The 13074-nt window shown below is 37.7% G+C and overlaps 1 protein-coding gene across 1 annotated transcript; it reads right to left on the reverse strand.

The window, feature by feature from the left end:
• Nucleotides 1-8395: 8395 nt before the first annotated feature.
• Nucleotides 8396-12767, reverse strand: lyrm2 (LYR motif containing 2). Its single transcript, XM_079831276.1, has 3 exons — nucleotides 12668-12767; nucleotides 10990-11130; nucleotides 8396-9109 (listed from the first exon to the last, which is right to left on the reverse strand). The coding sequence occupies exons 1-3, from the start codon at nucleotides 12752-12754 to the stop codon at nucleotides 9029-9031; spliced, it is 309 nt and encodes a 102-aa protein (XP_079687402.1). The 5' UTR covers nucleotides 12755-12767; the 3' UTR covers nucleotides 8396-9028.
• Between the last annotated feature and the right edge of the window lie 307 nt (nucleotides 12768-13074).

A 13074-nucleotide genomic window follows, 5' to 3' on the forward strand; every position in this document is an offset into this window, starting at 1 on the left:
TAACCTCCTCTAAACATTGGAGAAGAGAGGTGATCGCAGTGGAGTTGTTTTACTTTACTGGAAGATAGATTTGAGTGTCATCTGCATAGAAATGAAAGGACACACCATGCTTTCTTAGAATAGAGCCCAAAGGCAGCATGTACAGAGAGAATAGAGAGGGAGCTAAAATAGAGCCTTGAGGAAGGCCACAGGTCAGAGGAGCGGCGGAAGATGAAAAGTTACCCAATTTCACTAAAAATGTTCTGTCAGATAGGTATGAATGAAACCATTTCAGAGCGTTTGCTTTTAGACCTACCCAAGACTCTAGTCTAGATAATAGTAAGGAGTGGTCTATGGTATCAAAAGCAGCTGATAAATCTAAAAGAATAAGAACCACAGAGTCCCCAGAGTCAGTGGAGATGTAGATGTCATTTATAACTCTCAGAAGGGCGGACTCAGTGCTGTGCGCAGACTTAAAGCCAGACTGAAAAACCTCATAAATAGAATCGCTAGTCATAAAGTGTTGAAGTTGATTCAGCACAATTTTCTCTAAAACTTTTGAAATAAAAGGCAAAACAGAAATGGGGCGAAAACATTTTAGGACAGTGGGGTCCAGAGAAGGCTTCTTGAGCAGAGGAGTGACTGTAGCGACTTTAAGGTCAGCAGGAACAGAGCCCGTTTGGAGACACTTATTAACAAGAGATAACAGACCAGGCCCAATCGAATCAATAATTAATTAAAAAAATTTGAGGTGAATAATTTCACTAGGACAAAATGAGGGTTTAAGATTGTCAATCACCTCCCTCAATTCCTGGAGATTGACGGGTTCAAAAGCGTCCAAAAATGCAGAGGCGGGTGACATGATTGGAGAATTGGCTAACGTTAAGGTGGGACAGACATCAAGTCTTAAGTTCGTAATTTTGTCACTAAAGTATCTCAAGAAGTTTTCACAGAGAGCATCAGAAACCACAGGCAGGGTGTTCACAGAAGGATTGGTAACTGATTGAATAACTGAAAACAAAACCTTCGATTTAGAGTGATTAGCTTCAATTAGGTTGGAGAAGTATGCAGCTTTTGCAGACTTGGCTGCAGTCTGGTAGGATGTAAGAGAGTCTCTGAGCATTTGAAGAGAGATATGCAGCCTGTCTTGTTTCCATTTACGTTCTGCCTTCCTGCAGTTTTGTCTTAAGAGACGGGTAGCAGAGTTTTGCCACAGTACAGATTTAGTTTTCTGTTTATGAGGCTTAAGGGGGGCAGTTGCATTTGCTACCATAAGCCAGGCAGAGTTCAGGAGGCTCAGATGTTGATCAGCATCCAAGTCAGATAATGGTTGATCCAATTGTTGAAGTTCAATTGTGAGCAACATTCATCAAAACACAAGTTGAAATTTGTGCTAAACTGAGGAGAGTAGAAGCGAGAAAGACTTACAGTTGTACTAGGAGAAAGAGAGAGCTCTGGAAGGGATAGTGTGAATAATATAGGCTTATGATCAGATATCATAAAATCTGAGAGCACAACATCAGTCACATCAAACCCATAAGAGAGTACAAGGTCCAACGTATGACCCAAAATGTGTGTAGAGTCACTGATCCACTGGGAGAGATTAAAAACATTGATAATATTAAGAAACTCATGTGATAGGGGGTTAGACGGACAGCAGACATGAATATTAAAGTTGCCCACCAATAGGAAGCGGTCGTAATTTGTCGCAATATTGCCAATCAGTTCAGTGAAATGCTGTAAGAAGTCCTTAGAGGAGTGCGGGGGACGATAAATCACCACTAGACATACAGGACCGTTCCAGTCCAAGTGAAGAAACTGAGCTTCGAAGCTGGAAAAGGCCGTTCCAGGGACCAATCGACAGCGCGCAGAGAGAGAGTTCTTCAAGATAGTTACTATGCCACCCCCGCGTCCACTTGGACGAGCAGAGTTAAAAAATGTACAGTCAGCGGGTATCAGTTCAGAAAACGGAGTTAGATCACCAACCTTTAACCAGGATTCTGTGATAGACATAAAGTCCAAGTTGTGAGCTGAGTAAAAGTCATTTAGTAAGAAGGTCTTGTTCAGCAGAGAACGGGCATTTAATAATGCCATCTTCGGTGGAGGGATAATAGCAGGCGATGAGGACGCTCTTTTCAGCGTGCGCAGATTACTGTGAGTAACCCCCCGATGTCTGGAGCCGAGGCCGGTGCGGTAGAGACCGGATCGAAAAACAGGACTCGGGTGCACGGGGAGAACATGACGAAGCCACCGGTATGCCACGTCCCGCGGGCGCCAGGTAGTAGAACCGCCGTGAAGCGATTCGTGGGAAGGATCCGAGAGAAAACCAGCCCGCAGGTGAGCTTTTAGCTTCATGATGTAACCTCCGCGGTTTCCTCGTTTCCTCCTTCGCTTTCTCCGCGGGATGCTGAGGGGCCATCGGCGAATATGACCCGGGACAGCCGATGTGGACGACTCATCAGTCTTGTTAAAAGAGCAGTCCACCTCTAAAATGTAAGAGTTTGAAAATGTGGTCGCAACCGAGTTGCGGATATCCAAAAGTGCTTGGCGGCAATTTAAAATTGTAGCAATTTAAAAATAGAGCAGACAACCAGACAAGCAACCACAAGAGCGACAGACGGCAAGCCCAGCACACAGGCGCCATCACGTCCCAATAGCACAAAGTCACTCCAAAGGGAGTTTAGGCCAACTTTGACTGAAATAACCACTCGTTACAACCGAGGTATGCAGCAAAGCATTTGTGAAGCCACAACACGCACAACCTTGAGGCGGATGGGCTACAACAGCAGAAGACCCCACCGGGTACCACTCATCTCCACTACAAATAGGAAAAAGAGGCGACAATTTGCACAAGCTCACCAAAATTGGACAGTTGAAGACTGGAAAAATGTTGCCTGGTCTGATGAGTCTCGATTTCTGTTGAGACATTCAGATGGTAGAGTCAGAATTTGGCGTAAACAGAATGAGAACATGGATCCATCATGCCTTGTTACCACTGTGCAGGCTGGTGGTGGTGGTGTAATGGTGTGGGGGATGTTTTCTTGGCACACTTTAGGCCCCTTAGTGCCAATTGGGCATTGTTTAAATGCCACGGCCGACCTGAGCATTGTTTCTGACCATGTCCATCCCTTTATGACCACCATGTCCCCGTCCTCTGATGGCTACTTCCAGCAGGATAATGCACCGTCACAAAGCTCCAATCATTTCAAATTGGTTTCTTGAACATGACAATGAGTTCACTGAACTAAAATGGCCCCCACAGTCACCAGATCTCAACCCAATAGAGCATCTTTGGGATGTGGTGGAACGGGAGCTTCGTGCCCTGGATGTGCATCCCACAAATCTCCATCAACTGCAAGATGCTCTCCTATCAATATGGGCCAACATTTCTAAAGAATGCTTTCAGCACCTTGTTGAATCAATGCCACATAGAATTAAGGCAGTTCTGAAGGCGAAAGGGGGTCAAACACAGTATTAGTATGTGTTCCTAATAATCCTTTAGGTGAGTGTATTCTGTCTTTATATTTAGAGTACTGAGAGCACTTTTCTGTCTAGCCACACAACTAGCCTGATTAGCTTCCGATAGCATCATCCGTACTTGAGTAAGTAAAGTCATGCACTGGCTCACCTGGTGACTCGATGAGGTACACAAAAAAAAAAATTAATGGAAAAAAATACTTCCGGAAGCAACGCCACTGAAAAGTGCACTGTATAGCAGGCCTAAAGTCGAGTTTTGTTGCTCCCACAGAAAAGCAAGAACGCACTTTATACATGCTTTCAGAGCCCTGTTCAAGAATCTGCATTTGTGTACTTGCATAGATTATGTGTCGTCATGATAAACCCTCACCACCAAACATCTGTTGACAGCCCGGGTTTGCTCCTCTTTGATGGAGCGCAGAGACCCAGACCGCATCACAGTGTCGGGACAGATCTCATACGCATTGAATCCACATGTGCCAGATGTGGCCCGGATCTGAGCCGACACTGCGAATGGAAATTTAAAAGACAACAATTTGAACCCTTATGTGATGTTGTGGATGTTTTCGTCCACTATGAGGCGCTGTTGAGTCTTAATTTGGCCACAACTTTCTCTGTGTTTCAGCAAATGGAATGATTTTTGGTGACAAATCTTATTTTGACAAACATCCACTACATTAAACTGCTGCGAAAATGTATCAGATACATATTTTTTCAATTTTTTTTGCATAAATCTATTAATCAACTTCAGTCCTGATCAAAACTACTAAATATGTTTTTTTTTTTTTTTATCCAGTCTACAATCACTTTTTTATTTTGAAAATAAGTCATTTTGTGGGGTTTTTTTCTTCTTCCCCAAATCAGTTTTGAATCAGTTTTTGAAAATCATTGGCAATTAAAGAGTAAAAATCCTGGATTTGTTTTTTTTTTTAAACAAAAAGTGATTGTGATAAAAGGTAAAAAAAAAAAAAAAAAAAAAAAGATTAGTGAAAGATTAGTAACAACATTGGCTTTGATGCATTGTTGTTTTTTGTGCAGTATCAGATGTTCATTTACTCCCCGTGGCTGCTTTTGCCCCATTGACTTCCATTATAACCACATTTTTTGATTGCAACGCCAGGACACCATATAATCATGCGTTCTGGATTGTTGGTGGTTTTCCCTGTTGGGAAGAGGTCAAATGTGTAATTTTTAATGTTGATCAATCACCAGCTGGTGCCATTAACCCTTTAGATAGAGCTGTGCAAAAAGAGCTTAGTTTCTGGCTTTATATGGAGTATAACCGCATATAAATGATTCAAATCTGATCCTGCACAAAAGCTAACAATGCATCAAAGCCAATGTTGTTACTAATCTTCCACATGTCCAAGACTGTGATAAAAGGTTAAAAAAAATCCAATACACAATTATACACAAATATGATTTTATATTGAAAATAGGTAATTTTGTGTGTTTTTTCCTCAAATCAGCAACATCATTTATGAACTTGGCATTTAAAGAGTAAAAATCCTGTATTTAAAAAAAAAAACATTTAGTAGTTTTGATCAGGACTGAGGTTGATTAACAGATTATGCTAAAAAAAAAATGTATCATACATTTTTACAGCAGTTTAATTCGTGGATGTTTTCATCCCGGACATAACGAAAGGCTAGTGAATTTGAACAATGCACAAGGGTTAAATATACTGTATAATGTCAATGTTTTCTTGATTATATAACATTTAAATCATTAAAATGATGGCATGGACACAATCACTCCAGTACACTGTAAAAGAGTAAGTAACCTGGTTGCCTTAAAATGTTGAGGTCATTGAAATAAAAAAATTGAGTTAATACAATGAAGGAAATTGGTTTAATAAATAGAAACTCAAACTATTATTATATCTGAACCACATAAATAAAAAATGTTGTGATAAATCATGAAAATAGCACAATTTTGCATATTTCACTGCATTATTACAAATAAAACACAATTACGCAATATGCTTACAAATCGTTTAATAATATTTGAATAAAGGGTGATGTCGATTCTCAAATGTTCATTGTATTAACTCGAACTTTTTATTTTCAATGAACTCAAAAAAAAATTTTACAGTGTAGGAATACCCAAATTTGCTGGAAATTGGTCTAAATTACGCCACTATTTTGATTGAGGTTTGCCAGATCCAATAATAAATCATTGAACAATGGAACAGTGACAACAAAAACAGCGAACACTGATAAAAACAAGTATTAGTTAACTGTGTGACGTCTTTGTACATCGACTTTCTTGTGCAAAATGAAAGGTCTTAACCTGTGATGTTTAATTGATGATTTTGATGTAGTTTGTAGTGAAGGTCCAAGAACACATGATGAAATAAGTGTGAATTTTTCATATTTCATTTGCATAATATTGATAGATAAGTCATCTAATTTAACCGTTTTTTAATCATTCATTCAACAAAATCCAGAACACGGGATAGGGAGAAGTCCCTTTCTGTGGTAAATGTTTTGGGGCTGGTGTAGTGGTAAAGGCCGCAAAAACACTTTCCCTCAATCCATCCCAGTGATTTGCTAAGGACTCACACACGTTGACTGATTCTCCATCACTTCCCCTCACACCGCATGAAGACTGAACCTGATTGTTGTTAGTGCTGTTCAAAAAGAAAACAGACTTTATGGTCACTATGATTTCAAACCGCCGTGTAAAGTTTCTTCATTGCCACTGAACTCTGTAACCAATGTTGTGTCTTGACAAATGCTAATAACTAATATGTAATGATGTAATGTTTTTATGTACATGTACAACTACTATAATTGTTTACAGCTGCTTCAAAGGGAAAGGCATTATTTACTGTCATACAGCTGTATGATCTCTGAATCAAATTAATGTTTAATAAACTACATCCATGTAAATCTGTCGACGGAGAACATCTCGTGTCCTCGGCTGGAATCAGAACCATAAAGGCTACACATCCAGGCCGAATGTTAATATAATATGACTTGGCTTTGAGTAGTTTAAACACAAGAAATCAATGGCTAAGAGTTTGCAAATGTCCACCAACAAATGCCGTTATACAGCATCTCTCCCTCGATGCTTCACTGTAGAGTCGTGCTCTGCTGTTAACCGAATGTTTTCCTCTTGTCAATATCTCCTCTTTCCTCATATCAGACTTCCTTACAGCATCTCCGTTTGCCGGGTCATTTGAGGGACAGATCATTTTCACAGATTTACGGTTGTTCCACATTTTTCTTCAGCTTGTAATGATGGATTTGAGGTAGTCGTGCCCCGACCGGCATTTTTCAAGGATGGTTTCAGATCTGCAAGGAATGTTTATTGGTGTTCAGTGCATTTATTACACCCTCTGTCTCGTTCACTCAGATGTACATCATTTCTTACGTTGCACGAGTGCCCACTAAAGGCAGAACCCTTGAAATGGGTTTAAATTGATGAAAATCAAGTGTTTAATGTTGTTGAAATGTCTATGTGGTGTTTTTAATATGCTTTAAGACAAACAATGTGCAAATTCACCAGTCAACACTGAGTATTTTCTCCTTAAAACGGCAACGAACCAAAGACAGTCTCAAAAGCGCGGTTTGAAATTGCTGGTGTTTCTGACGTCCCAAACTATCTTATAACCAATCACATTACTAGGGGGCGGGGCTTTAGCATATCATTAACTATTCTCTGAAGCAGTGCATCTCAAGAGAAGCAGGTTATCCCGCTATATGTTTCTGTTGATATTAAAAATCGTGTACATTTAGCAATATAGCGGGTGAATTATGTATATGATGTATATTATGAACTATATGCCTTTCTCCACTGATGACCAAAGCGTTTCTAAGGACGCTGATGTTTAGAAGGCAGACTGAGATGGCGTAACATTAGCAACACATTATTAGCTGTTCGATAATGAAGTCAAGCAAAAGGCGAACCATTTTAATTTTAAGTGTCCAACATTGTGAAGAGCGATACCTTTGTGCAGCGTTTCCTACAGTAACTTGAGTAAAAGTTGAGTGTGAGTGGAGGCGGGGCTAATTTGCATATTCATGTGCATACTAAATGAAGCAAGCGTAAAGTTACATTCAAGCTATTTCAAGGCATGAAGACTTTTTTCTCAAGAAAAAAACGTTTAAATATGTCATTTTGGTTATCAAATATGAGTTTTAAAGGATAAAATTGACTACAGGGGGACTTGGAACAAATTATACACCTTATGAATTTGTTTACGCACCTATAGGCCTGTATGTATGTAACATTTAATATATTTTAATTAATATAAAATATTAAAGAGTACACAAAGGAACATAACAATACAATAAAACATAATTATGTAAAAAGAAAAAGCTTTAGGTAGCTAAAACAAGTATTAAATGCGGTTAAATGTCAAAATAAGTATAGTAAGGATAGTAAAGTGTTGATCGAATCTCGCGGGAAGTAAAAGTCATCCGGGGACTGTTTTTCGAATACTATAATTTGGCTGCATCCGAAATCGCCCCCTAAACCCTCATTCAAAACGAGTGAGTGAATTCAGACAGCCGTTGTTTACATCGGCTGTACACTCGTTCGTTATTGCGGTGCAATGTGGGATTGAAGGGCACTCAATAACGTCCACACAAGTGGCTGTCCCCTCAAATAATGCCCTATATAAGGGTATAGGGGGCGATTTCAGATGTAGCCTGCGCTAAAGTAGCCTCGGCCGCTGTCAAAATCGATGGGTCGAGCCGACGGTCTGTGCAAACTTCCCTCATCCACTTGACGAAGTTGAACGCATTTCAAAATGGCGGCGGGGATTCCCTGAGGGGAAGTGCTTAGGAAAGTTCGCAAGTGTCTAGAGTTAAACGCATCTGTAATGTTTGCTGGTATAATAATGCAGATGTCACAGAAACAGGTGTATTTGTTCTGAAATTATGCAGTAGTTCAACTACACACGACTCAGAGAAGTGAATATTTTACTTTTGGCTTTTATTAATATTTGGCAAATGAAAAGAAGTACTCGTGCATTATAAATATACAAGTAGATATTTACACAATAAAATATCAGATTTTTTCTCATCATAGTGTACTTTTTGTTAAAGGGATAGTCGGTCATTCTGTCATTATTTACTCACCTTCATATCATACCAAATCCATAACTCATCAAAACACAAATGAAGATATTTTTAATGAAACCTGATTTCTGAGACATTTAAATTCCACTCATCAATAACAGACGCTTCAAACGTTCATAAAGACAATACAAGAGACACAATATGAACAGAGGTGTTTACCGTATGTGATGTGCGTTGAACAGTGTTTATATGAAAACCTAAACTAAATCTGTTTATCATGTAAAGCGATCGTGTCTCTTCAGAAGACTTGGATTGGATGCTCAATTCATGTGGATTGTGATTATGATCTTGTGAAAGTTATGGTTGTGTGGACTTTTAAATGAAAGGATGAAAGATTATTAAAAATATCTTCATTTGTGTTCCGATGATGAACAAAAGTCTTATGGGGCGACGCGAGGGTGAGCAAATTATGACAGGATGTTCATTTATTTTGTGCAAGCTGTCCCTTTAATAAATGGTGAAGATTTGAGTTTGATTTCCAGTTAAACTCCAGCCAACGCGAGAGATTTCCTCAAGTCCTCCAGATGATTCTGTGCTTGAGTGACCATCATGCGAACGACATCCTGAGGAGGAAAACCGTACCATATTTACAATGCATGTAAGAGGGGGATGTCATAAGACAATCATTTTCTATGAGAGCCGGTGATTTCCGGCAACATGTGCGGCAGCAATGTGACAAGTTGAGCTCAACTTCATGCAAATGAGAACAAAACTACCAATGGGAGCACAGAAAAGGTGATCCGCTGCATTCAGACACTGGCATGGAGTAACACCACCTAGAAACTGATCTCCTGTCAGTGACACCAAGACAGCCATTCGTTTTATGATATTTGTGTCCTTATATAATCGTAAAATGTGGGTCATAAAAGCTTGTTTTTTTACCAGCAGTTGTTTTAGAGTTTGGTTTTGATTACTAAAACTGTCTTAAACCTGTCACCCCCCATTTTTTCATATAGACATGAAAATGCACTATCCACTATCCTTAAATGGTTGTAATTTAAGAATGCTTTTAGAATATAGACATGAGGCTGGTCTTGTTTCAAAGAAGACATTTGGCAGATTATTGTAGAAGTCAAATTCATTATGTAAGTGAAATAGAAAAGTTATAGAAGTTTAAGTCCATTATATTTTTTACATTTTCATATTTAATATTTTCTAAAAAATATATATATTTTACAAAACATGGTTTGCTCTAAAACTGCAAGAAAATCAAAGGCAAAAATCTGAACAAGTTGTGTTCCAAATTTTAGGTTGATATCTCAAAAAAAATTTGTTTGGGCACAGTACCTGATCCCGATCCATATATTTCCATAATTTTCATACAATTTATGAAATAGACATCCTATTCAGAAGTAGTATGGGAAGTTTGGCAGAATTTGATATGAATTCAACCTCTAATAAACATAAAAGGAACACGTGTGCGTTATAGCTCGCCGCCACATCACAAATCTGTTGTTTTGTTCTTTTTATTTAAAACATTTTTTTTTTCTCAAAATATTTAATGGATGTTATCTTTTGAACTCTTGGCATGAAAACAAACAGGTTTCCAATCTTTCATGATTTTTTTCTGTTCATCGTCATTTCAAAATAAAGATCTGAACACGCTTTATGAGTATGAAAATATTTCTAGTTGCAAATTGATAAATGACTGCTCCTCTATAATTTACTTTGAAAAACACCAAATATGATTGTAAGCTTTCAAATGATATATAGTTTGTCAAGATTAGTTTAGGTTTAGTGTAGGATATATTACTGTTTTAAACATGTAATGGCTGTGGTGACACTTAACAGGTTAAAGGGATAGTTCACCCAAAAAAGAACATTTGCTGTTAATCTACTCATTATACGACAGGATTATAGGTAATAATGTTGTAAATAATGTGTTAATGTTTCTTGCACAGACCGATCATTTTACTTCATTAGTCCTCAATGATTCAAATTCATTTTGTTTCGCTTGTATATGTTTTTTACTTAAAGTGACGGTAGCTATTGACTTACATTAGAGGGTTCAACAGGGCTAAAGGCACACCTTAAGAAAAAAAGTGTGCGTGTCGCTGCTCCTATAGTGTATGATTGCAGAAAAATATGTATGTTTGTATTGGCGAGGGTGGCCTTTTACCCCACAGACACAAAATACTGATACATATACTTCAGCTAAAATAATATTCTTAATACTTGTTCAAAGCAAATCACTTTGCACTATTTCTGTTGATTTTGATTAATTTTTGTTCAATAATTATGCTCTCATTAAAATTTTGTTTGGGTTATGTAATGCTTAAAATGCTCAATTAATGCATTACAACTGAACTAAACTCATTCGATTTTAGTCGACTAAAACTAAACTAAAACTAAAAACAATTCAGGAGACTAAAATATGACTCAAACTAAATGAAAATTTGCTGTCAGAATGAACACCGGTGTGTGTGTGTGTGTGTGTGCCCACCTGGTCTGTTTCACTCTTGTTCCTCTTGAACTCTTCTCTGGCCCAATCTCTCAGATATCTGCGATCGGACTCCAGTGGGATTTTGCGGATGGTTCGGAGCAGATCTCGGTACACACCCAGAACCTTCTGTCTCTGCAGAAACTGACCACAACACCACATGATCACTCATACACTCTTGTGCTGCGGCACTTTTTTAATTGTTGGTCACTGTATTCATGTTTCATTGAAACACCATGCGAACAGATGATATAAGGATTGTGCATTTAAAGCTACACTATGTATTTTTTCGCCCGCTAGGGGTCACGAACCTCTTCAAAACAATAAAGGTGTAGATTGATGACGCAGTGAATGAGCGTGGAATCATGGGACTTGTCGTCACACCGATGGTGATAATGTTTCTGCATGACTGTGGAATGAAGCAGGGCTCGATTACTAATAAGAGACAGAAATGAGGACATTTAATTCTACCGAATGATCTTGAAAGCGCCACATCGATACCGGTCCTCTTTTGAATTCTCATTTTGTTCCAGAGTCTGCTTATGGTCCATAATGTTAGAACGAAACTACGACAGCGCTAGACGTTACGCAGACATCCACGTCTGTTGCCATGGTTTCCACGGCAGTAAAAGCAGAAGCCGAGGGGAACGCGGATATGATGTCATTGACAGGCCACGCCCGGTTCCTCGGGTAAAATAGCAATTTTATCACGATTTACAAATAGTTGGAAACATTTGGGATATTGTAAGTACTCAAATGAACAAAATATATAACACTGGATAAATTTTGGATCATTTGCTGCAAAAATCGTACATATTGCACCTTTAAGTAACTTAACACAGGATAAAAACATAATCCAAAAATAAACAAGGAAGCTAAGAGACAAAAAAAGTACAGATATAAAGAGACTTACAATTCTGATACATTCAAGTGTCATACAATTTAAGAGTTTTGACAATTTTTTGAATAATTTTTATAATTTAGTTTATAATCATTTAGTTAGTCATTTTGAATGTGATTACATTTGTAAAATAATGATTTATATTTGGAGAACGTAATATATATATATATATATATATATATATATATTATAAACACAGAGAACACTTAATGTTATCACAAAATGTCACAATGTATACATTCTAAATACAATGAGAAAAATAATTTGATATGGGGACATTAAAAAAAATTATCCATGACTTTTTTCTTTTCTTTTATTTTAATTTTTACAAGACTTACAACTTAAAAGATCATTACCTAATCTCTTATGTGATATGGTTAGAAGGATATATATATATATATTTTATGTAAAATAAATGTGTATTTTTAACTAATAGTAAATCCCAAAGTATTTAGTTCTGATTGATTCGCTTTCTTGATAGAAATACATTCCTTATAATCTTTTTTTTTTTTTTTTTTTTTACATATTTTTATTGAAAAACATGGCTCATAACAAGAAAATATGTACACAAAAAAGCATTTTATCTATATTAACTTTCCACCCACGCCCACACTTTCTTATAATCTTATTTCTACACTTGTGTATTCGCATGTTTGGTCGCTGCATCGCGTCAAGGTCTCGCGTCGCGTCGCGTGTTTTTGAACGCGCCCTAACAGTATTTATCGCGGAACTTGTCGTGATGCACACAGGCGTTTAATGATGAATGATAGTGATCTTTACCTGTTTGAGAGTCAGTGCAGCCGCGGGTAATCGAGACACGGCCATGTTGAGGAGCAAAGCGACACAGGAGCTGTTTTTGTTTTTCATTGGTCAGAATCAGTGACGTCGCCATCTTCTTCTTCTTCTTCTTCTGTATTTTATGGCGGATTGTATTTTACCGCCATCTAACCGTCAATCACATTGATAACTGCAATTATGCCTTCACCATCCGTTTTTATATATTGTATTATATATTCTATATTCTTATTTCCCCCCACGCTCATTATTAAAAGACTTTAGCTGATTATATTAGATAAGCAACATAATTTATTCAGCTCATTATTAAGCAATATATTTAAGCTTCACTCTATTAATTTTGACTTTAAAGCTTCATTTTACATTTATGTGCTTCTATTCAAATTATATCT

This window comes from Gobio gobio (assembly GCF_949357685.1).
Source record: "Gobio gobio genome assembly, chromosome: 12".
NCBI classification, from domain to species: domain Eukaryota; kingdom Metazoa; phylum Chordata; class Actinopteri; order Cypriniformes; family Gobionidae; genus Gobio; species Gobio gobio.